The sequence below is a fragment of the Euphorbia lathyris genome, chromosome 1 (assembly GCF_963576675.1).
Source record: "Euphorbia lathyris chromosome 1, ddEupLath1.1, whole genome shotgun sequence".
Lineage (NCBI taxonomy): Eukaryota > Viridiplantae > Streptophyta > Magnoliopsida > Malpighiales > Euphorbiaceae > Euphorbia > Euphorbia lathyris.
This window is the reverse complement of record NC_088910.1, coordinates 55,017,941-55,043,780: the sequence shown is the minus strand read 5'-3', so window position 1 is coordinate 55,043,780 and position 25,840 is coordinate 55,017,941. Positions and strand designations below refer to the sequence as shown.

The following is a 25,840-nucleotide window of genomic DNA, read 5'->3' as shown; positions in this document are numbered from 1 at the left end:
TGGCTAACTATAATTCAATAAACAATCTCAAATTTTAGTACAAAACTATAATAACAATTGTATATAAAAACCAAATGTTTATTTCCTAACAATATCTTGAATGGTCATCTTAAACATGTAAGCGATATGTTGGCACAGCAAATAAACGATTAGCACGTGGCATAGTAAGTCCATATGTCTCCGTCATATCCAAGTCACGTGGCACCATACCATTAGGCATCTCCCAATTAAAGCAATGAGCTAATTGCGCAACAACAAGTTTAACATTCCTTAATCCGAGGTTAAGTCCTGGACAACTTCTTCGTCCTGCACCAAATGGAATCAACTGAAAATGTCTCCCACGAAAATCTACACTTTGATCCTCGAATCTTTCCGGATAAAATTCAAGTGTATTCTCTTTCCACGCATTACAATCCCTCCCTATGGCCCACACATTTATAAGAACCCTTGCATTTTTGGGTATATGATATCCATTAACAGTGACATCCTCTAAGTTTTTCCGAGGAATAAATGGTAATGTTGGATAAAGTCTTAAACTTTCCTTAATTACCATATCTAAGTAAGTTAATTTGGGCAAATCTGATTCCTCAACTATCCTGTCCAATCCGACGACGTTTTGTAATTCTTCTTGTAGACATTTCATTACTCGTGGATGTCTGATTAATTCAGAAAAAGTCCACTCGATTGAAGATGCTGAAGTTTCGAATCCTCCTATGATAATGTCTTGTATGATTGCTTTAATGCATGTTCTGTCAATAACGTAGGATGATGAGTCTTCGGTTTCGGAGGATTTATTGTTCATTAAAGAAAGCAAGACATCGATGAAATCTTTGTCCTTTTCCACTTTGATTTGCCATTGATTATCTTTTTCATGGCTGTCGATTATCTTCTCCAGGACTTTGTCCATTCCTTTTCTATATGCTTTCATCCTTTTTGTCAATCCCTGCACGTATTAATAATAATATTACTATTATATACTAACCAAAAACATATTACTATTTTATAATATGAATTTGGTAAGCCAAACAATACATGTCTATCTCTATGTAGTATTATATTATATTAATTAATTCCAGATAAAGATTGTGATTTCTTTTGAACATAATGTTAGACAAATTCAACTATATATAATGTCAAACTATATACCAACGGTCTTTTTTTTATATCTAATAAGGTGTCAAAATCCATATATATATAAGACCAAATCACAATATGCACTAAAAACATTTTGAAAATGTGGGAAAATTTACTATATGTCTAGGAATAGTTAAAGTCAATAATTTAATTTCATGTCATATATATACAAGTTTAGGGATTATACTTTAGGGTTAGAATTTATATCTTAAGGTCTAAAATTTTATATAAAAAAGTAATTAATTAAACAATATTAATGTTTTTTCGGTTGAAATGTTACATGATATCAAATTGTTGACCTGACACACTATGCAATCCGTCGCTGACATATAGTAAATCTGTCAAAAAAAAAATTTGAATAGGAGAAATTTTACTATAAGTCTCCAGCATCATATTTATATATTTATGCACCAGACTAATAATTTAATGTCACGTTATACATCAACCAATAAAATATTAACACAAATTACATATTTTTAATTAATTATTCAATAAAATTGTGAAGTCTAAAAACTAAACATGTAAACCCTAATATAAATCCTTGACTCAAAATACCAAAGAAGAAGAAAAAGTAATAGCATATATTATATATATGTACCTGAAGGTCAAGGGGTCGAATATAAGAAACATAATCAGAAACATTAACAGCTCCAACTAGATCCAAAGCCTCCTTAATGAGTGGTCTTAATTCAAATTCATCACTAAGACGTTGTCCGAATATCATCCTGCAAATCAAGTTTTCACTGAGATCACCAACTCTAGCTCCAACATTCACTTTCTCACCAAACTCACAAGCTTTCTTTAAGTTAGCAACCATCAATTCCACCTCTTCTTTTCTCAACGGTGCAAAAGACTCTATCTTTGAACTATTAAGAAGCTGCAAGCTACAAACTTTTTTCACATCACGCCAATAAGGACCATAATCATCAAAAATCATGCCCCTAGAACCATAAGACAAGTAATCAGAAACTATCATTCTAGGACGGTTTGCGAAAACGAGGTCGTTTGATTTAAGGAATATCTCGGCAGATTGTGCTGATGAAACGACAACGGTTTCTACAAATCCTAGCTTCAAGAACATGATTGGACCATGTTGTTTAGATAAATGGTAGAGGCTTTGATGTGGGAGATTTCCTAGTAAGTGAAGGTTCCCGATTATTGGGAGCGGTCGGGGACCTGGAGGAAGAAATAATCTTGGATTGTGTTTTTTATTTTTGGGGTTTGGATGCCATAATATAACACAAAGATTGTAAATTACTTTTAGGGGAAGAAAAGATGCAATAAGGAAGAAAAGTGCAGCTAAAATAGAAGGAGACATTCTTAATTTTGAGTTGAAAAATGAAATGGAAGTTGCATTTATATAGCTGAAGGAAGTAGTTGGAACCAAATTGAATAATTCAAAATTAAAGAGGTGTGTATCTCACATATTTACTTACAACTAATAATTTAATTCTATCAATAGATAAATAAAACTAATCATTTAATCTCCATTACCTAGTGATGTCACTATCTCTATAATTTAATGTGCTAACCATGAAAATATTCTCTCCACCATTTTGTAGTTATTGACTTCTTTTTTCTATTAAAGGTAGAGGCTATAGTTGAAAACAAAAAGGAATAAAAATCCGTATAAATACAGATTAAAGCCTATTGAAAAACCACAAAGGAAGAAAATACATCATAAAAGGTAATTCTAAAGCAAAAAAGTAATATACTTCCCACACATCCTTAACCACATCGATAAGGTTTAAATTCAAATTTCATTATTGGATTAGATAAATTACATTTATCGTACTGAAATCACTAAATTTAATAATTGACATTGCACTGATAAAAAAAATTCGAGATGAAACATTTCTGCTCATGTTGAATTCAAAATTAAACAAATGAAAAAAAATTGTGGATAACAGATGCAAGATGGAAAAATATCCACCGCGAGAGATATAGATTCCAATATGATGTAAACACACTATAATACGAAAAACACGTAGAAAATAAACTATAGAGAACTTTCTTCATAAATTATAGAGAACTTTTTTTTCCATGAGTCAAGTTAATTAGCTTTTTATTTTTTTCTCATATATATTTTTATTTTAATAAGGATAAATAATTTATTAATTTCTACAATTGTAATTAACACACTGTTTAGTCATTTTGTTTTAATAATACATTGTTTAGTTTTTAATGTTTGTTATATTCAGTAGTTTAGTTCCTTATTATAAAAGGATTAAATTGTTCAATAATTGAAATATTTGAGGGACTTATGTTGAATAGAAAAAAGGTAATAACTAAAATTGTATTATTAAAATATGAAACTACCCAGGAATTAGCCTAGGGAAGCTAACCCCAATCCTATCTTCTAAGAGAAGATGAGAGATGAAACTAGGGGAAACAGGAAGGGTAGTAACGCCTAACGTCCCTTCATGGCCCGCCGCCGCCAAGCGATCAGCAACACGATTCTGCTCTCTAAAAATGTGTCCGAACTCTACGAACTCAAAGGAGGAGCAAAGCCTTATAATAGCTTTGATGAGGTTGCGATTGTTAAGACCCATAGAATGATTCTCAGAAATCATTTTGATTGCTTCCAAATTATCAGACTCCACAGAGAGCCTCTTAACACCCAGCCTTTTAGCAAGATTGATTCCAGTAAGAATAGCCCAGAGCTCCGCAGAAAAATAAAATTTAAATAAATAAACACTTTCTAAAATAAATTGAGGTTGGGGGAATTGAACCACCTAGGACCTTTTAAAAAAAATAAGTGTTTTAACCATTTCATCTTCCTTTAAATAATGAAATATTGCTACATAGAGCATATATAAACTAATTTTTGGGGGGCCGAAACTATCCGTAACTATGGTGGTTCCAGTGGCCGGAGGGGCCCGGGTCCCCCAGGCCCACCCATGTCTCCGCCCCTGGCCGAGCCAATCCAAAGCCCGGTGCATGGAGCTTCCAGTCACTGACTCCACTCTTAAGTACCAGTTAATTCATTCTTTGTAGACCCAAAATATTAGTTTATATTTACTGTATGCAGTATTATTTTAATATTATGGATACTAATATTGAGTTTGTTTAACATGCATGCTTTTAAATAAGCAGTTATGAATTCAAATCCTACCAATGTCATTTTATTTTATATAGTTTTTATTTATTTGAATTTTATTTTCCAAATAATTATAAACTATGTTCATTATTAACTGGATACTTAATTTTAATAACACTTTTCAACACATTTTTAGTGTATTTCTTTTTCATAAAGAAAATTAATTTCTTATTTTTAATACTCAAATAACTTAATTTCTGAATTAAATTTTAATTTATAAAAATTAAAATAAAAAAAAATGTAAAAATATTATTAGTTTACAAAAAATAGCATTGAACTTATAAAAAATTAAAGGATTGAGGTGCAAAATGACCCCTAAAATTTTGGATTATGAGCAATTTTATCCCTAACATTTAAAATGGTGCAATTTTACTCCTGACGTTGGTAGCCAAGAGCAATTTTACCTTCTAATGTTGATAATTTGGGTCAATTTCAGACACTATTATAAAACACATATATTTTTGTTCCTTATTCTACACAAATTGCATATCAATTTCACTACAAAAAACCGACTTTTGTGGGGAAAATTGTCCCCACAGAAGATCGAAAATGCGCCACTAAAGGTCTTTTGTGGAGAAAAAAAAATCGCCACACGTTCGCCACTGTTAGAGCGACGTTAAAAGTATGTGTGATCGAAAAAGAATTTCATGTTTTTTATTATTTAATAATAGAATTGGAGATTAATATTCATAAATTCGGTGAATTTTTTGAATTTTTTTATCTAATTCGTATAAAAGACTATATTTTTTATTATTTTTTTCACATTCCCAACATATGTTTGTGATTTGTTACTGATAAAATGACATACGTATGAAGTTTAGATGACAAGATTCATGACCAAGAAGATAGTTTGATGAATTATTTCTCAAATTGACCTAATTTATCAACGTTAGGGGTAAAATTGCTATTGACTTCCAATGTTAGGGGTAAAATTGCACAATTTTACATATTAGGTGTAAAATTGCTCCTGACCCAAAATGTTAGGGGTAGTTTTGCACCTTAATCTAAAATTAAATGTGTATATTCTTTTCACGTTGGACACTTTTAATTTTTTAACCGACATATCAGAATGATAAAGTTTTAGGGTGTTGTTGGCTTTTTTTTTTTTCTTTTGAAAAGTTACAGCCAAACGCAGGACTAAAATTAGCCCCCAAATCCGGATTCATTGGCTCCGCAGATAATCTAAATGGTTAAAGTATTAGATAAGCTTAACTATCCAACTATGATTAAATAAAATAGATGGGACAAGCAATTTGTTGACAATAATTTGAGTTTGTCTGTGATTAGCAAGGTTCGTCATGCTTTTTGAGCAATTGGGGTCAAGTTTCTTTGGAGGATAGATGGCTATTGAGGTCATCTATTTGAATAAGGGTAGAGTTATACCATATCTTCAGTGGCAACTTTTAAATTTTTAAAAAGAAATTATAATTATAAAAGTTTATAGTATTGATTATTGAACCTACTCTATAGGGGAGGGATTAAGTAAGAACCCTTCCCTAAGTGAGAACTCACCTTAGGTGAGAACCACCCAAAACTACGTAGTTTTGAGTAGGAAAATTAAGAAAAAATGCTGCTGCTTATCTACACTCCATGTTGTTTACCACTGAGCCAATTGCTCTTTTTATATATTATTTCGCGCGTTGATTAATATACCATCTCCCTTTTAGCTTCTATTGTTTTTTTTTTAATATTTGACGCATGCACTTATTAATATCGATTAAATATGCATAATAATGAATTATTAATAGAAAAAATGAAATGTGCATAATAATGAATTATTAATAAAAAAAAAGAGAAATGTGCATAATAATGAATTATTAATAAAAAAAATCCAAGAACATGCTCTAATTTCTTATTTATTTAATTCCTTTATATTTTTGTAATTTATGTTACATAGGAAAATATATTTTTTAAAACATACGTTAGGACATATATTTTAACTTTTAAAACACGAACTATGCAGTTTAGAACGTACGGCATATTTTTTAGAACATACGTTATGTTTTTTAGAACATGTGTTATGTTTTTTCGAACATGAGTTATAAATTATATTATAGAACAAATGAAAAAACGATCCAGATATCTACTGATTTTTTAGAACATTATACTTAATTTTTAGAACACAAACTATATATTTTTTAAAACATACGTTATAACATATATTTTAACTTTTAAAACACGAACTATGAAGTTAGAACGTACGACATATTTTTTAGAACATACGTTATGTTTTTTAGAACACGTGTTATGTTTTTTCGAACATGAGTTATAAATTATATTATAGAACAAGTGAAAAAACGATCGAAATATCTACTGATTTTTTTAGAACATTATACTTAATTTTTGGAACACAAACTATATATTTTTTAAAACAAACGTTAGAACATATATTTTAACTTTTAAAACACGAACTATGAAGTTTAGAACGTACGACATATTTTTTAGAACATACGTTATGTTTTTTAGAACACGTGTTATGTTTTTTCGAACATGAGTTATAAATTATATTATAGAACAAATGAAAAATCGATCGAGATATCTACTGATTTTTTTAGAAAATTATACTTAATTTTTGGAACACAAAATATAAACTTTAGAACATGTGTTATGTTTTTTAGAACATACATTATGTTATTTAGAATATGAGTGTTATAAATTATATTATAGAACAAAGGTAAAAATGGTCCATATATTTACTATTTTTTAAACATTATACTTAATTTTTAGAACACAAATTATAAAGTTTAGAATATATGTAACAATATTTAGAACATCGTCCTTAACATTTTAAAATATAAATTACAAAAATATAGAGGAATTAAATAAATAAGAAATTAGAGCATGTTTTTGCATTTTTTTTCTATTAATAATTCATTATTATGCAGGTGCCTTCTATGATTACTTTGTTTTTTACAAAGTACCATTACTTGGTGTGTTTTCACCATTGGATGATGGAGTATAAAAGTAATCTAATGGTGAAAACATACAAAGTAAGGCTTACTTTGTAAAATACAAAGTAAGCATAGCCTTTACCTTATTATGCATATTTCTTTTTTTATTAGTAATTTATTATTATGCACATTTAATTGATATTAATAAGTGAATGCATCAAATATTAAACAATGGAAGCTAAAAGGGTCGTAATATATTAAGCAGCGCGACACATAGTACACAAGAAAGACAATTGTCTCAGTGGTAAGTAGTGTGGAGTATAGATGTAGGTCCTAGGTTCGATCCTTCTAGACAGTAGCATTTTTTTTTAAATTTCCTTACCCAAAACTACGTAGTTTTGGGTGGTTCTCACCTATGAAAGGGTTCTCACAAGAGCCCTCTCCTATATATATACTCATACAATAGTCAACATATTATTTTTTTATAAAATAGACTCCATTTTAAAAAGAAAATAACTAAAAGTAAAAAAATAAGGATTGAAAATAAAATAACCAAAACTACCTGCTAAATATAATTGTTTGGAGTTAGGAAATATTTCACCGAATTTTACAGTAAATTATTAAAAGTGTCCGGTTTTTTATATCAAATGGAGAACATTTCAGTAAATTAAATAGAGAGAAAATATTGAAGAATGGGTAAATTAAGAAATGATTAAGATAGAAAAAAATTAAGGAAGAAGGAGAAAAATAATCTAATGAGTCTCATTTATTACTTTAGTGGATTAAAACTCAGAAGAATGAATTTTGAGGAATGGACGTAAGCGAGAGGCTGAACCGATATAAAGCTGTTGAGTAACTTAATTCTTAACTCTGCCTTTATTACTTCTGATATATTGCTTCCTCTGATTATTTATCTCACACATAAGCTCTGATTATTATGCGCACATTAAACTATCATCTATCTTAAGAATAGTCAGAAGCTATACTAAACAAGCTGTCCTTTGAGCGCATACGTCAGAAGCAGAATCAAGCTCATTAGACTGAACTTGCCTCTGATTCTGAAGCTTGCCTCTGTGATTGCCATTGAACTAAAAGAGGAAAACATATTAAAAGTTAAAATTAACCAATAAACCAATTCACCCCCATTTGGATCTAATCTAACCTCACAAGGGACCAACATAAAAGGATCCCAAGTCAATGTCTTTTCTTTCTAGCTAACAACACCATTGAACTAAGAGGCTTCACTAATGTTGTCTAGTGATCGTGCTCAAAAATAAGGAAATCGCTTAAAGGCTTTTGTATTTTCCTTAGAAAATCCTTAATTCCTGGAAGTCAAAGAAGTAATCCACCATTTCAAAAAGCTACTTTGAGCCAGAATACATGGCCATGGCCATTACTGTCTATGAGATCCAATGGTTCATATACCTTCTTCGAGATTTTCAACAAAAACTTCAGAAGCAGACCATCTTGTTCTGCGACAATCAAGCAGCACTCCACATCACCTATAACCCACTATTCCTTGAACGCATGAAGCACGTAGACATCGAATGTTATCTTTTTCCGTTCATCTTTTCCCCATCAAATCTGTAAACCAATTAGTCGATCTCTTCACTAAAATCCAACATCTTTGAAACCTTCACTCATTTTCACTCATTACCCACTTTATATATAACTACTTTTATACCCTTTACATCTTTAATTAAGAAATACATATTATGAAATAATATTCAAAGAAAGATGTTTACGTACGCGTTTTGTGGATGAAATAGTAATAGTGTACAAAAACATATGAGAGAAATTTTAGAAAAATTGGTTTCATTGATCTGAATTGCCTTTTAGGTCAGCCATGTATTAGGATAAAAATGTCAATTTTCATGATTTTATTATTTTTATTTCCAAATTGAATTCCTATATAATTTCTTTCACTGGTAAATATATAAAGCTTTTGTTATAATTAATCCTATGTAATAGGAAATTTTTATTTCTTCCTTGTTTATAATGTTTAGCATGTTTTTCTAAGAATTAGAAATTTTCTCTTTCATCAGATATTTATTTCTCTTAATTCTCTATCTCAGTTGCTTTTTAAAAGATAAGCAAAAAACATTCATATACATATGGCTAACTATAATTCAATAAACAATCTCAAATTTTAGTACAAAACTATAATAACAATTGTATATAAAAACCAAATGTTTATTTCCTAACAATATCTTGAATGGTCATCTTAAACATGTAAGCGATATGTTGGCACAGCAAATAAACGATTAGCACGTGGCATAGTAAGTCCATATGTCTCCGTCATATCCAAGTCACGTGGCACCATACCATTAGGCATCTCCCAATTAAAGCAATGAGCTAATTGCGCAACAACAAGTTTAACATTCCTTAATCCGAGGTTAAGTCCTGGACAACTTCTTCGTCCTGCACCAAATGGAATCAACTGAAAATGTCTCCCACGAAAATCTACACTTTGATCCTCGAATCTTTCCGGATAAAATTCAAGTGTATTCTCTTTCCACGCATTACAATCCCTCCCTATGGCCCACACATTTATAAGAACCCTTGCATTTTTGGGTATATGATATCCATTAACAGTGACATCCTCTAAGTTTTTCCGAGGAATAAATGGTAATGTTGGATAAAGTCTTAAACTTTCCTTAATTACCATATCTAAGTAAGTTAATTTGGGCAAATCTGATTCCTCAACTATCCTGTCCAATCCGACGACGTTTTGTAATTCTTCTTGTAGACATTTCATTACTCGTGGATGTCTGATTAATTCAGAAAAAGTCCACTCGATTGAAGATGCTGAAGTTTCGAATCCTCCTATGATAATGTCTTGTATGATTGCTTTAATGCATGTTCTGTCAATAACGTAGGATGATGAGTCTTCGGTTTCGGAGGATTTATTGTTCATTAAAGAAAGCAAGACATCGATGAAATCTTTGTCCTTTTCCACTTTGATTTGCCATTGATTATCTTTTTCATGGCTGTCGATTATCTTCTCCAGGACTTTGTCCATTCCTTTTCTATATGCTTTCATCCTTTTTGTCAATCCCTGCACGTATTAATAATAATATTACTATTATATACTAACCAAAAACATATTACTATTTTATAATATGAATTTGGTAAGCCAAACAATACATGTCTATCTCTATGTAGTATTATATTATATTAATTAATTCCAGATAAAGATTGTGATTTCTTTTGAACATAATGTTAGACAAATTCAACTATATATAATGTCAAACTATATACCAACGGTCTTTTTTTTATATCTAATAAGGTGTCAAAATCCATATATATATAAGACCAAATCACAATATGCACTAAAAACATTTTGAAAATGTGGGAAAATTTACTATATGTCTAGGAATAGTTAAAGTCAATAATTTAATTTCATGTCATATATATACAAGTTTAGGGATTATACTTTAGGGTTAGAATTTATATCTTAAGGTCTAAAATTTTATATAAAAAAGTAATTAATTAAACAATATTAATGTTTTTTCGGTTGAAATGTTACATGATATCAAATTGTTGACCTGACACACTATGCAATCCGTCGCTGACATATAGTAAATCTGTCAAAAAAAAAATTTGAATAGGAGAAATTTTACTATAAGTCTCCAGCATCATATTTATATATTTATGCACCAGACTAATAATTTAATGTCACGTTATACATCAACCAATAAAATATTAACACAAATTACATATTTTTAATTAATTATTCAATAAAATTGTGAAGTCTAAAAACTAAACATGTAAACCCTAATATAAATCCTTGACTCAAAATACCAAAGAAGAAGAAAAAGTAATAGCATATATTATATATATGTACCTGAAGGTCAAGGGGTCGAATATAAGAAACATAATCAGAAACATTAACAGCTCCAACTAGATCCAAAGCCTCCTTAATGAGTGGTCTTAATTCAAATTCATCACTAAGACGTTGTCCGAATATCATCCTGCAAATCAAGTTTTCACTGAGATCACCAACTCTAGCTCCAACATTCACTTTCTCACCAAACTCACAAGCTTTCTTTAAGTTAGCAACCATCAATTCCACCTCTTCTTTTCTCAACGGTGCAAAAGACTCTATCTTTGAACTATTAAGAAGCTGCAAGCTACAAACTTTTTTCACATCACGCCAATAAGGACCATAATCATCAAAAATCATGCCCCTAGAACCATAAGACAAGTAATCAGAAACTATCATTCTAGGACGGTTTGCGAAAACGAGGTCGTTTGATTTAAGGAATATCTCGGCAGATTGTGCTGATGAAACGACAACGGTTTCTACAAATCCTAGCTTCAAGAACATGATTGGACCATGTTGTTTAGATAAATGGTAGAGGCTTTGATGTGGGAGATTTCCTAGTAAGTGAAGGTTCCCGATTATTGGGAGCGGTCGGGGACCTGGAGGAAGAAATAATCTTGGATTGTGTTTTTTATTTTTGGGGTTTGGATGCCATAATATAACACAAAGATTGTAAATTACTTTTAGGGGAAGAAAAGATGCAATAAGGAAGAAAAGTGCAGCTAAAATAGAAGGAGACATTCTTAATTTTGAGTTGAAAAATGAAATGGAAGTTGCATTTATATAGCTGAAGGAAGTAGTTGGAACCAAATTGAATAATTCAAAATTAAAGAGGTGTGTATCTCACATATTTACTTACAACTAATAATTTAATTCTATCAATAGATAAATAAAACTAATCATTTAATCTCCATTACCTAGTGATGTCACTATCTCTATAATTTAATGTGCTAACCATGAAAATATTCTCTCCACCATTTTGTAGTTATTGACTTCTTTTTTCTATTAAAGGTAGAGGCTATAGTTGAAAACAAAAAGGAATAAAAATCCGTATAAATACAGATTAAAGCCTATTGAAAAACCACAAAGGAAGAAAATACATCATAAAAGGTAATTCTAAAGCAAAAAAGTAATATACTTCCCACACATCCTTAACCACATCGATAAGGTTTAAATTCAAATTTCATTATTGGATTAGATAAATTACATTTATCGTACTGAAATCACTAAATTTAATAATTGACATTGCACTGATAAAAAAAATTCGAGATGAAACATTTCTGCTCATGTTGAATTCAAAATTAAACAAATGAAAAAAAATTGTGGATAACAGATGCAAGATGGAAAAATATCCACCGCGAGAGATATAGATTCCAATATGATGTAAACACACTATAATACGAAAAACACGTAGAAAATAAACTATAGAGAACTTTCTTCATAAATTATAGAGAACTTTTTTTTCCATGAGTCAAGTTAATTAGCTTTTTATTTTTTTCTCATATATATTTTTATTTTAATAAGGATAAATAATTTATTAATTTCTACAATTGTAATTAACACACTGTTTAGTCATTTTGTTTTAATAATACATTGTTTAGTTTTTAATGTTTGTTATATTCAGTAGTTTAGTTCCTTATTATAAAAGGATTAAATTGTTCAATAATTGAAATATTTGAGGGACTTATGTTGAATAGAAAAAAGGTAATAACTAAAATTGTATTATTAAAATATGAAACTAAACCGTTTCTAAAAATATATAGTAACTAATAAATCAAAACATTGCTATTGCTATGTATAAAACAAATTTTCTTCAAAGTAACCACTAAATTTGATCAAATTTTTCTTATTTTATATTATTTGTCATGTTTAGTTTTTACGGTAATTCTTTTTTATTTTACCTTTATTAATTAGTTTAATATTAATTTCCACTTTTTGTCATTTTCAGTTTTCAACGTATAGAGAGTGATCAATTTAGTCAGCGATAAAAAAATGAGAATTATTAATAAAGAGAGATAAATAGTATTTTAGTCTGATAATTGTTTTAATATGTGTGATTTGGTCAGATGTGACAATTATTTTGAAATGGATAAAGGAAAAAGTATATGTTAATTGATAAAAAAAAAAAGTAGATTTTAATTCTGAGTGACATTTTGTATAATATATAGCCTTTCAACCCTCATAAAATTCAGCTTGGGGATCACATTTGACAAGAAATGAATTGAGTGAAAATTCCCTCATAATTAATGTCAAATTCCTTCAAATCACTTCATATTTAAAAAAAAAAAAAACCATTAAATTCTCTTGTTGAAGTAGTCTAAAATCTATCAAAATAAATGCTTGTAATTATATTTGTTCCTCTTGAAATGATAAGATTTTACATGCATGAATGAGTAGTGATGTCTACAAGACTTAAATGTAATGATAAATTCTGGAAAAAATAATATATTTAAAATGATACACATTTTAAAAGAGGATATGTATTGGGAAAGAAAATTTCTAGAAGAGTAATTGTGAGAAAATCAAAGTTGCATGGTACAATTTTTCCATAGTTCTTTGGGAAAATTACAAAACTGGATCAAATGTGAGGTTCATTTACATATTTAACCCATTTACTAATCTTACTACATATCTAGACTGATTTTGTGTAACTTTCCCATAATACCCTCAATATTTACGCGCGGCTCGCTCTATCCCGTCTAACTTCGCATATTCGACCATATGCGAAGCCTGAGAAGCTGATGTTTGGATTTACTTAATGAATTTAGTTCGCATATGCGAAGCTGAAGTTTGTTTTGCTTGATGAATTTAGTTCGCATATGCGAATGCTGGATATGCTTGAAGCTATTTCGCGAAGTGGTATATAACAAAAAATGGCAAACAACAACGGATTCTAACATTAAAATCATAACATTATCAAAATTTATAAGAAGATTGCCACAATAACAACATTCAAATCATAACATTATCAAAATTTACAACAAGATTGCCACAATAACAACATTCAAATCATAACATTATCAAAATTTACAACAAGATTGCCACAATGAACTCTCCTAACGAATCATTTCAAAGTGAACCTAACTAATCCGGTACCAATCTTGAAACGGATGAGTAATCTTGGTGGGCACCGTGAGACACATCCATCCCAAAAGGTCTGGACTTCCAGACCTTTGGGGATGGACGTGTCCCACGGTGCACACCAAGATTACTCATCTGATTCAAGATTGGTACCGGATTAAGTTAGGTCCACTTTGAAGATTGGCACCATGGGATGGACGTGTCCCATGGTGCACCCCAAGATTGAAAAAACCTCTCCTAACCAACCACTTTAAGAGTGAATGTGTCAGTCTTGGGGAAGTTCATCCCTATACAGGAAGGAAAATCATCTCCCCTGCAGCCCAGTACGCCGCCTTCCAAAAAGGGATATTACGTATTCAACCATCTACAGAAAAAATTAATCGTGTTAGGCAGGAAAAAACGATTTTGGCTTCGCGAAATGAAGATTAGCAAAGCATGCGAATGTAAATGTGCAGGGTTTTACTTCGCATATCGATGCTTTCGTGAAGTCTGCGAGGTCAGAAACGTGACTATCTACGTCGCATATCGATGCTTTCGTGAAGTCTGCGAGGTCTGAAACGTGAGGATCTATTCGCAGACTTCGCGAACTAATAGATTCGCGAGGTAGATCCATACGTTTCAGACGCTTTCTCTTCGCATATCTTCGCGAAATCAACGATTAACGAAGTAGATCGTCACTTTTCAGGCTCGTTCTCTTCGCAAAGCTTCGTGAAACCATCGATTGCGAAGTGAATTCATGAAAAAACGCAAAAAAAAAAAAAACAGATACTTACATTTTTCGTTCCTTTCACCCCGAAAAGCGACAATAACAATATGATAACATGGGAAGAACGAAGGAAATAACGTAGAAAAACCATTTCTTTGATGGTAACAAGAAGAAAGAAACCAAGCAACGAACAGGAAGATGAAAAACCATGGCTTCGTTTTCTAGGGTTGGGAAGTTGCAGAATCAAGAGATGAAGAGATGAACAAGAGAAATTCATTGTGATTTTGACTAAATGGTGCAGATTTCGTGCAATTTAAAGGAAGAAAGAAAGATCAAAAGTCTTGAAATCATTAATGCAAGAGCAACTTTTCGCATAACCAATGAGATAGGGGGAGCGGCGATTCGCATAACCAATGAGTGGTGGAAGTGGGAAGGTTAGGGGTATTATGGGAAAGTCACACAAAATCAGTCTAGATATATAGTAAGATTAGTAAATGGATTAAATATGTAAATGGGCCTCCCATTTGACTCAGTTTTGTAATTTTCCCTAATTCTTTTTAAAAAAAATAAATAAATAATGTGAGTATGGTTGCTTTGTATTTCATTTAGAGGTCAGCGAAGCCTTACGAAGTCTAAGTATTTTGTTGACACAGTTATTTCACTTTGGGTCAAGTCAATTACGCACTTGGTGGCAGCCGTATATATTGAAATTCTATTTCTCCGGAACACCTTTATTTTTTACATTTTTTACATTTTTTTTTATTTTATAATATTATTTTCCTTTACATCTAAAAAATTGTTTTGCATTTTTTAAATCGTCATGAATAATTGAAGTTAATTAATGCGACAGAAAAAAAAAATACTGAAGAAATGCATAAAAGGCAGGCAGTAGGTCAAGATGAGGAGGCTGCAAATTAATACTATGTGTAAGCACTATTTAAGTCAAACCAATAGAGAAACACAAGCTCCAGGTAAGTGCATTATTTAAAAGGGTAATTAATTTATTAGTCCCTATATTTTGACAAAACATACTGTTTAGTCCTTGTATTTTCAAAATCACATGGTAAGGTCCCTAACCTTTTTCTCAGTGAACTGTTTAGTCCTTCGGTCTATTTGGTAGATTTTTTTACCGTTTATGACTTCGGAAATGACTAAATTACCCTTTACTATTTACCTTCAAACTTCAGAAGAGGAAATCCAATTTAGAAAAAGAAGCTATTTATATGGAGAACAAGAAAAAGAACAGACCCAATGCTTACGAATTTGAACGATTAAGAAGAAAATCAAGAAGAAGAACACCCAAAGTTGATTTCAGATGCATTAGAGTTTAAAGGAAATGAAAATAAAGGAAAAGAAGAACGCAAATCCAAATTGACTAACAAAATCTTCATGAGAATCTAACGGCAAGGACTAAACAGTTCACCCAGAAAAACGTTAAGGACTTTACCGTGTGTTTTTTAAAATACAAGGACTAAACAGTATGTTTTGTTAAAATATAGGGACTAATAAATTAATTACCCTATTTAAAATTATTAAAAAAACTTGGTTAAAATTATTATTATTATTTTTTTTTTTTTTTTGACTAATTTAACCCTCATATAACCTATTTCGAATTGCACATATAACCAAATAAATAGAAAATAAAATCTTTTTCAAAAAAAAAAAAAAATTAATGACCATTAATTAACTTTTCATATTAATTTTTTTTATGTGTAGTTCGAGATTGTGGGTTCACCTCGATTGTGATAGCTTTTGACTTAGTATCTGCGATTCAAATAATTAAAGGTGATTTAGTGTTGTTGGGGATTGTTGGTGACATTATGGAGATAGTTCATTCTTTTACATCAATTGAGTTCGTGTACGAAAAAAAAAGATAAGCTGAAGATAAGCGAATGTTACTACTTATATATATATATATATATAGAGAGAGAGAGAGAGAGAGAGAGAGGAGAGATTGTGACACATTACTTATGGTGCGACAAGCCTTATTGTGTGATAAGAACCAATTTTGTAATTAACCAAAAGAAGGTGTCAAATTTGTAAATAAAAGAAAAGAGAAAATTGTTTTATTTTTTTTCTTTAAAATGCATTTTCCCAACTTTTCCAATCTCGTTTTTCAAAAAATTTTATACCCTTGGACCCGTCTTAATTAAACGGTCATTTTAAGATCCATGAAGCTCAAGTAAAAAAAATTCCGGTGAACGGAATCCGGGTGGGCGTTTTTCGGCAAGCAAAAAAGTGTTCAGAAAATTCTCAAAACATTCCAGAAAATGTAAAACATTATTCTAAGAAACTTTAATTCTTGGGTCGAAGCAAGATTCATTAAGGTTTAGTCCCAATAAAATGTTTTCCTTAATTTTATCCATTTTACATGCTTCAACAATTTGTTGGATAAACACGGTAAGGAATCTCGCTTTGAGCCAAGAATTAAAGTTTCTTAAAATAATGTTTTACATGTTTTGGAATTTTTTGATAATTTTTGGACACGTTTTTTATCCTACTTACGTTGTTCCAAATCAATGTACCTAGAGGTGGCAAAATGACACACGATTGAGCTTAATAGGTAATGGGTCATTTTTGGGTTGACACGAAACTGACACGCTAATTTTTGGGTTGGGTTAGTGTTGATATGTGAACCCGAAAACGACACGAAATGACACGGATATTGAAAATTATTGTTATATTCTCTCGTGTTTTTTTATGTCACTTTATTAATAAAGATAATAAAATTATAATTATTAATTGCAAATATTAATTTGAATTTCCTAAATTGTTATAAACACATTACATAACCCTCTAACATGATATTATCGAACTTTTCGATAATTATTGTTAGCATACTAATCTAAAAATGATATAAAATGTTTAAAAACAGTACCAAATCTTCTTATATTTTTAAGAGTTATTATTAATATATACGCATAACAAAATTACATGTAACCCGAAAACACGACACGAAATCGACACTAACCCGAATAGGTTAACACGACTTTGACACGAAAGTTTTTGGGTTGGGTTTGGGTTTACTCTTTTTGACACGAACCCGAAATGACACGACACGAACACGACTCGAACACGATTTGTTCCAACATAATACTTATATTGTTCCAACAGAAAATTGTTTTATTTCTTTTCTTTAAAATATGTTTTTCTGACATTTCTAACCTCGTTTTTCGAAAATTTTTATACTATTAGACTTGTCTAAATTAGACAATCATTTTAAGATCCCCGAAGCTCAAGTAAAAAATATTCCGGTGAACGGAATCCGAGTGGACGTTTTTTTGGCAAGAAAAAAGTGCCTAGAAAATTCTAAAAACATTCCAAAAAATGTAAAACATTATTATAAGAAACTTTAATTCTTGGGTCGAAGCGGGATTTCTTACGGTTTAGTCCCAATAAAACTTGTTCCTTAATTTTATCTATTTTACATGCTTCAACAATTTATTGGATCAAAACTGTAAGGAATTTCGCTTTGAGCCAAGAATTAAAGTTTCTTAAAATGATGTTTTATATGTTTTCGAATTTTTTGATAATTTTCTGGGCACGTTTTTTGTCCTACTTACATTGTTCCAAATCAGTGTACCATTTGTTCCAACATAATACTTGTATTGTTCCAACAGAAAAATGTTTTATTTCTTTTCTTTAAAATACATTTTTCCGATATTTCTAACTTTGTTTTTCAAAAAATTTTATACTATTAGACTCGTTTAAATTAGACGGTCATTTTAAGATCCCTGAAGCTCAAGTAAAAAAAATTCCGGTGAACGGAATCTGGATGAGCGTTTTCTGGCGAGAAACAAAGTGCCCAGAAAATTCTTAAAAAATCCCAAAAAATGTAAAATATTATTCTAAGAAACTTTAATTCTTGGGTCGGAGCGGGATTTCTTACGGTATAGTCCCAACAAATTGTTGAAGCATGTAAAATAAATAAAATTAAGGAAAAAGTTTTATTGGGACTATACCGTAAGAAATCCTGTTTCGACCCAAGAATTAAAGTTTCTTAGAATAATGTTTTACATTTTCTGAAATTTTTTGAGAATTTTCTGGGCATTTTTTTCTCGCCGGAAAACGCCCACCCGGATTCCGTTCACCGGAAATTTTTTTAATTGAGCTTCAGGGCTCTTAAAATGACCGTCTAATTTAGACGAGTCTAATAGTACAAAAATTTTCGAAAAACGATGTTAGAAATGTCGGGAAAATGTATTTTAAAGAAAAGAAATAAAATAATTTTCTCTATCCCCTCTTTCATTTTATTTACCAATTTGCCACCTTGCCCTTTTTAATTATCATCAAAACTACGTAGTTTTGTTATGTCACATAATAAGCTCATTGTCACGCTGGATCTAGGGCTGTAAACGAGCCGAGCCGAGCCGAGCTTTGGCCTGCTCGAGCTCGGCTCGGCAGTTTCTTATCGAGCTCGAGCCGAGCTTCGAGCTCGGTTCGAGCTCAAATTTCTGTTCGAGCTCAGCTCGTTTAGCAGCTCGCGAGCTCACAAGCTGCTCACGAGCCGAGCTCGTTTATCAAGCTCACGAGCTTGCTCACGAGCCGAGCTCGTTTATCTTGCTCACGAGCTTGCTCACGAACGAGCTTGCTCGCGAGCAGCTCGTTTGTTTTGCTCACGATTGAGCTTGTTTATGGTGTTCACGAACAAAATAATATCAAATTCAGTACAATAAATAGAAAAATCAGTACATAATAATATCAAATTCAGTACAAATTCAATAGAAAATAAATACTTAAAAGTGACTAAATTAGCAAACTATGTTTTAAAACAATAAATAGATGAAAAAGTCTTTAGGCTTCATAAATCTTCTCTCTTTCCATCCCAAATTTCTTCAATGATCAAATTTCATATTCAATAATGTGAACTTCTTGGTCGTCCTCCAAATTCTACATATTACAAAAAATTAGAAAATCAATATTATAACTTATACAAAAAAAAAACACAAACTCAAAAATTTAATAAAACATACCTTCTTTTTCTTCAAACCATGTGAGGCTCTAACCCAATCACCACTACACATCAACATTTCCACTGTGTCGGTGCCCAAAGATGTACGATGACTTGAAATAACTCTACCTCCGGCACTAAAAGCCGATTCAGATGCTACAGTTGTGATTGGAATTGATAAAATATCACAAGCCATTATTGACAAAATAGGAAACTTCAAACTTTGATCTCTCCACCAACTCAAAGCATCAAATGGAGGGTCTATCTCATCATTATGCACATGGTTTCTTTCCTCTAAATAGACAGCTCAAAGGCCTCTGCTAACAACACAACTCAAACTCATAAAATAAGAAAATTCGATATAGCAAAATATTGAAGAACAACACAACTCAAACCATTTTATACCTGCTGCAACAAAATCAGATGTGCTCAATAAAACAATAGTTATTTACAAATCAATTATTTTGGGATTTTTTTTCATTGAAATAGTTAAAGAAAAACAGAGGCAGTATCATGAACCTATTTACCCAGACAAAAAAGACCACAAACAAAAGCAAAAATCAAGCAAACCACAAAACAAAAGCAGAAATCAAAAGCAAACCATAAAATAAAAGCAAACAAGTTAACAGAAATTACTAACCGAAAATGGAGGAAGGACAGAGGAGATGATGAAATTAGATGGAACTCGGCGACAGCGACGACGACGGCGTGAAGGAGATGAAGAGAGAGACGGAGGCGGCGACTGCGTGGAGAGGGAGGCAGAGGCGACGACGGCGTGGAGAGGGAGGCGGCGATCAAATACGAGGAAGAGAAGAGAAAGAGAGGGAGGCGGCGTGGTTAGGTCGACTCGTATGGATGAGAAATATGAAATCGTAAACCTGTTAAATGATATCTAAAATTAAACCATTTGTAAATTAGGTCCCTGATTCATTTTTTATGATGGGCATGGGCTGCTCTTTGATTTTAATTGTTTTGGGCCTAATATCAACATTTGTACTAAATTTAAGTTATCATTTTTATTGTGTGTAAATCATATTTTATATAAATATAATTTTTATTATTTACGAGCTTTTATCGAGCTTCTTCACGAGCTTGTTCATGAACTTGTTCACGAACCTCTAATCGAGTTTGCTCACGAGCTTTCGAGCCGAGCTTTGGTCTGCTCAAGCTCTGCTCGTTTACAAACCGAGCTTGAAAATCATGCTCACGAACGACTCGTTTACAAATCGAACCGAGCCGAGTTTTTATCGAGCCGAACGCCGAGCTACTCATGAGCGGCTCTGCTCGCTTACAGCCCTAGCTGGATCTCACCCCTATATATATATATATATATATATATATATATATATATATATATATATATATATATATATATATATATAGATATAGATATATTGGGCACAATCTCTTGCTCATATAGAAATTTTAATTGAAGATTTTTATGTTTCTTATTATATTCAGACAGGGCTGGTTCTAGGGGGAGACCACCTAGGCGTACGCCTAAGGTCTCCGATCGGAATTTTTTTTTCAAATTTGATCATTATTAAAATTGCAATGGTTAAAAATATGTAGACTTGGATATATAACAAAATATATTGCAAGGCTGATTGGTAAAGGTATAATGAAACTAATTTTGAGAGTGAGTTTGATTTCCAGAACAATATGTTTTATGTTTTGGTTCTCATTTTTCATTTTTTTTATTCTTGATTTTCTTTGTAATAAGAAAAATATGTTTTTTTTGTAGGAAAAAAGTTTAGGTAAGGGTAGGTCTACCCACTCCCAAGGTCAGGGCACAGACCTCGATGAGGGTTTACAGTGGTATTTACAGATTACCTACTAATGAGGGCTAAATTTTGACGGAGTGGGAAATCGAACCTCAAACCTGTCAAGAAGAAGAATATATTTCTTATTAGCATATATTTTTTTTTTTCTTTTATTCTTGATTTTCTTAGTAATAAGAAGAATATGTTTCTTATTAGTATATAAATTTCTTTTCTCTTTATTTTTCATATGTTTTGTTATTATTATTATTATTATTATTATATAATTTTAATAATTATTTTTTTATAATTTAAATTTTTTTCTTAAACCAAAGTGTTAATATATATTCAATCTAAAATGACTAATATATATTGATTTACTTGTTACAATATATTTTAGGACACAATTAATTTTCACTAATTTACTCATGCTATTGAGTTAATTACATAACAATTTATGGACAACAACTTATAAGAAGGTTCGAATATTTATGAACCACCGCAAAATGTTATAGACCACCGCAAATCATTTCTTATCCTTAAAAATAATATATATTTTTTTGGGCTTATATGGAATGAGCTCGGTATTCGAGTTTTATGACGTGATTTAATAAAAAATAATTTTTTTTGTAATATAACATATTGAGTTAATTACATAACAACTTGTACCAATCAAATTTTTTATGCTGAATATTTTTAAAAATTTAAAATGAAAATTATAATCTAGTAGGACAATAAATCATAAAAAGGCTCAATTGTTTATGGACTGGTCCTGAATTTAGGCCATGAGTGCGATCGCCTAGGACCTGAGCCAAAATGGTCTCAAATTGTATTTTACTGTATATATAGTAATTTTTTAAAATAATCAAATAATATGATATTTTAGATCTAAAATATGTCCAAATTTCTATTTTAAACTTTTAAGTACAATTTTTTTTATTAAGGGCCTTTATCTCTTTCTTTCATCTAGGCCCATAAAAAATCAGGACCGGCCCTGTCTAGGGCCTCTAAAATACTGGAGTCGGCCCTGTATTCAGAATGATATGTATTTTCGTTTCGTTCGTAATATATGGTTTGATTTATAAAATTGTTTTTTTTTTATGTTTTTGATCAACTTTGTAATAATTGTTTTTTCCGTTCACAAATTAACTCCACAATTTTCCAATCGTTGCAAATCGACCAGCGAGAATTTCTAATTGTCTTAATTCGACCTTGTTGATTCCAATCCATAAAATTTAAGCACCTCTGTATTTTCAATCGCACCCAGTTGTGTTAATTAATTCGATTCGGTCCCCTGACTCCTAAATTGACCCATCCCACGTTCTCACATTTTAATTTAACTCTGTCAATTCTTAATTCTTTTAATTACGCCGTTTCATGTTTTAATTAGACTCTAATTGTTTAAGTTCAGTTCAATTTTATCGTTACGCATTTCAATTATACCCTACTAAATGTTGCAATTTAGCCCATTATTTTTTATTTCACCCCTCTAATATTTATTATTCTATTTTACTTTGTAAATAAATGAGATTGAGTGATTAATTATTCGGTGATCGATTGATTAATCGAAAGAATCGGTCTACTACTTTAATCAATCAAATCGATCGATCAAGATCATTAAAGAATTATGATTAAATTGATCTATTGATCTAAAACTCGCCGGTGGTGATTCGATTGATTAATCACTAACCAATAATTTAATTAAGCATGCCAATGATTTAATATAATTAAAGGAGAATTACTAAACTAGTCCCTTTTAAGGGGTTAGTTTACATTTCTAGCTCCTTTCAAAAAAAAAATTCTAAAACTAACATATTTCAAGAGATAACTTCCAACTTTACCATCGTCTTCTTCCTAAATATATGCACGAAGATAGAAGATAAAAAAACAATGAATGGAGGGTTTGTCGATATCACATTGATATCGGCAACTGCAAACCCAGATGAACCCTAACACCAGAAGAAGTAAGCAAAACGAAAGATTCATTCTCAAACTGAGCAAATGTACATACAATACAAGAACTCATAAGTAAAATCAAGTTATTTACCCTCTTTTTCGTCCTTCCTTCTGAATCCGATTCGTTGTCTGAGCTTCGCGTTCTCGCCATGTCCACTCGAAGTTAGAGAGATTTGCCGGAGGAAATCGTCGGATTTGCGCAATGAATCGTCGGATTCGCGCAATGAAACGCCGGTAAGTTAGAGAGAGAGAGAGCGGGGTGTTAGGGTAGAGAGAGTGGAGTGTTAATGACGAAGACAAAGTTTGAAGAATTTATTGAAATATGTTAGTTTTGGAATTTTTTTTTTTAAAAGGAGCTAAAAATATTAACTAACTCCTTAAAAGGGGCTAGCTTAGTAATTCTCCCCATAATCAATCAACTTCCAATTAAGTATTTATTTATTCATTTCGGTCACATGAAATTCATCCTTATTCCTTTTGTTTACCAATTTCATTTTTATTATTATTGATAAATTATTTTATTCCATTTCGTTAAATTCCCGAGTCTATCATAGTATTCTAATTACTGTACATAATTAATCCCGACATTTGTTGAAATTGTACATATAGAATAAAAATGATTAATCTGAAATGTTATTTGAAATTTAATCAGGATCTGAATAACGCTAAAAACATTATTTAAAACATGCTCTAATTTTGCTAAAAAAGAAAATTTTTATCTCCAAGCATATGTCATATATGCGTAGAGTAAAAAAATGAGCTTCAGTAAAAAAAAAAAATAACGAGGATAGATTCTATGTGTAATTTTGAATAAAAAAATAAAAATTAATTTAAAATATTATTTCATATATAATTAAAATTCGAATTGTTAATGATTACATAATAAGACTCATTGTTTTTCTTTTAATCAAAGAATGCTTTATTAATTAGAATCAATCGAAAGAATATCCGAAATAAATAGGGGTGGGCCTGTCCACTCCCCACGAACAGACTTTGATGCAACCGCCCGAATTAAACTATGGGCCGCGACATTCGCTGAACGTTTGACAAATAAAATTGAAACATTATCTAATGCTCGCAATAAAAGAATGCAATCTGAAACTATGTCACATAAGGATGAAAAATGAACTAACTCCTTGTTAATTGCTTGAACTACTGATAAATAATTTGATCGAACCTCCACGTTCTTGTAGTCGTTATTCTTCAGCCATGATAATACTTCCCTGATAGCCATTGCTTCGGGAATGATGGGCTCGTACAGTCCCTCCAGCGCGCCATGTGATGCGAAACTACAATATCCTTCGGAGTTCCTGATAAGGAACCCAAATGAGCTATATCCATCTGCTGCGAAAATCCCAGCATCGACGTCACAGGCGAGCCGGTCAGGAGGAGGTCTCTTCCATCACAATATCGTAGGAGCAGCAGCTCCCACATTTATTCTATTATTTACCGCCTCCTAACCTTCTCGTTCCCTCCTTGCCAACTCAACGATACTGTCTGCTCCCTCCGCCCTGGTCGTCCAAACAGCTTGGTTCCGGTTATGCCACAGTGACCATAAAATGCTAACAATAACGGGGATATCAGTGTTCCTTTCGAGCAGCGAACTCAACCAAGTGAGACACGAGCCAATTTGTTCCATGCGGCGATCCCCAAACACTTTCAACCATGTCAGTTTTGCAACCCCGCACCATATAAAGACGTGATCTTCATCCTCCCTCGGACTTTGACATATGGGACAAAAATTGGCAAGGGTGCTATGCCTCCGCTCAAGATTAGACATTGTTGGTAAGCACTGAGTCAACAAACGCCATAAGAAGTTCTTCATTTTTGGAGCCACCCGAGTATCCCAGAGTTTCTGCCAATTAATAATCGTTGGAGGCAGCGAGGCCGTGAAATGGGCTAACGACAGACGATATGCGCTTCGAACCGAGTAATTGCCGTTCCTCTCCTTGCACCAAGACCACCCATCAACATTCGACATCTTCCGCCTAGGGATCGAACATATTAGCTGAATATCATGGTCAGAGAAGGACGATTGAAGAATGTTCAGATTCCACGAGCCATCCCTATCCGGTAAGGATTTGACCTTGCTGTTTCCTAGTGTCAGGTCAGATACACTCGAAGGAAACAGGCTGTCATCATTGGGGAGCCACGGATCCAATAAGATATCAGTGTCTGCCCCGTTACCAATTTTCCTCCTTACACCTTGTAGTAACAGCTCTTTACCCCGAAGGATGCTTCGCCAAGCATACGATGGATTGTGCCCAACTTCCACTGTCAGAAAGATTGATGACGGATAGTATCTGGCTTTTAAAATACGGGCCACCAACGACTGTGGATATTGAAGGATACGCCATCCCTGTTTTGCAAGCAGGGCCAAATTAAAACCCCTTATATCACGAAAGCCCAAGCCACCCTGGACTTTTGGGATGCAG

At 31.8% G+C, this 25,840-nt stretch overlaps 2 protein-coding genes and 1 long non-coding RNA gene across 3 annotated transcripts; all 3 read right to left on the bottom strand.

Annotated features, from left to right (window-relative positions):
* Positions 1-2,476, bottom strand: LOC136203498 (cytochrome P450 CYP736A12-like). The gene is made up of 2 exons (XM_065994697.1): positions 1,733-2,476; positions 1-943 (listed from the first exon to the last, which is right to left on the bottom strand). The coding sequence occupies exons 1-2, from the start codon at positions 2,450-2,452 to the stop codon at positions 110-112; spliced, it is 1,554 nt and encodes a 517-aa protein (XP_065850769.1). The 5' UTR covers positions 2,453-2,476; the 3' UTR covers positions 1-109.
* A 6,764-nt stretch (positions 2,477-9,240) lies between these two features.
* LOC136203418 (cytochrome P450 CYP736A12-like) lies at positions 9,241-11,716 on the bottom strand. The gene is made up of 2 exons (XM_065994601.1): positions 10,973-11,716; positions 9,241-10,183 (listed from the first exon to the last, which is right to left on the bottom strand). The coding sequence occupies exons 1-2, from the start codon at positions 11,690-11,692 to the stop codon at positions 9,350-9,352; spliced, it is 1,554 nt and encodes a 517-aa protein (XP_065850673.1). The 5' UTR covers positions 11,693-11,716; the 3' UTR covers positions 9,241-9,349.
* Positions 11,717-19,397: 7,681 nt separating this feature from the next.
* LOC136203370 (uncharacterized) lies at positions 19,398-20,579 on the bottom strand. Its single transcript, XR_010674815.1, has 3 exons — positions 20,330-20,579; positions 19,712-20,006; positions 19,398-19,628 (listed from the first exon to the last, which is right to left on the bottom strand). It is a non-coding gene; the product is annotated as an uncharacterized lncRNA (long non-coding RNA).
* Positions 20,580-25,840: the final 5,261 nt, after the last annotated feature.

Coding starts and splice junctions, on each gene's coding strand:
- LOC136203498 (XM_065994697.1), bottom strand. CDS start 2,452: ATGTCTCCTTCTATTTTAGCTGCACTTTTCTTCCTTATTGCATCTTTT. Junction 944..1,732: donor TTCGACCCCTTGACCTTCAG/GTACATATATAT, acceptor TAATACGTGCAG/GGATTGACAAAAAGGATGAA.
- LOC136203418 (XM_065994601.1), bottom strand. CDS start 11,692: ATGTCTCCTTCTATTTTAGCTGCACTTTTCTTCCTTATTGCATCTTTT. Junction 10,184..10,972: donor TTCGACCCCTTGACCTTCAG/GTACATATATAT, acceptor TAATACGTGCAG/GGATTGACAAAAAGGATGAA.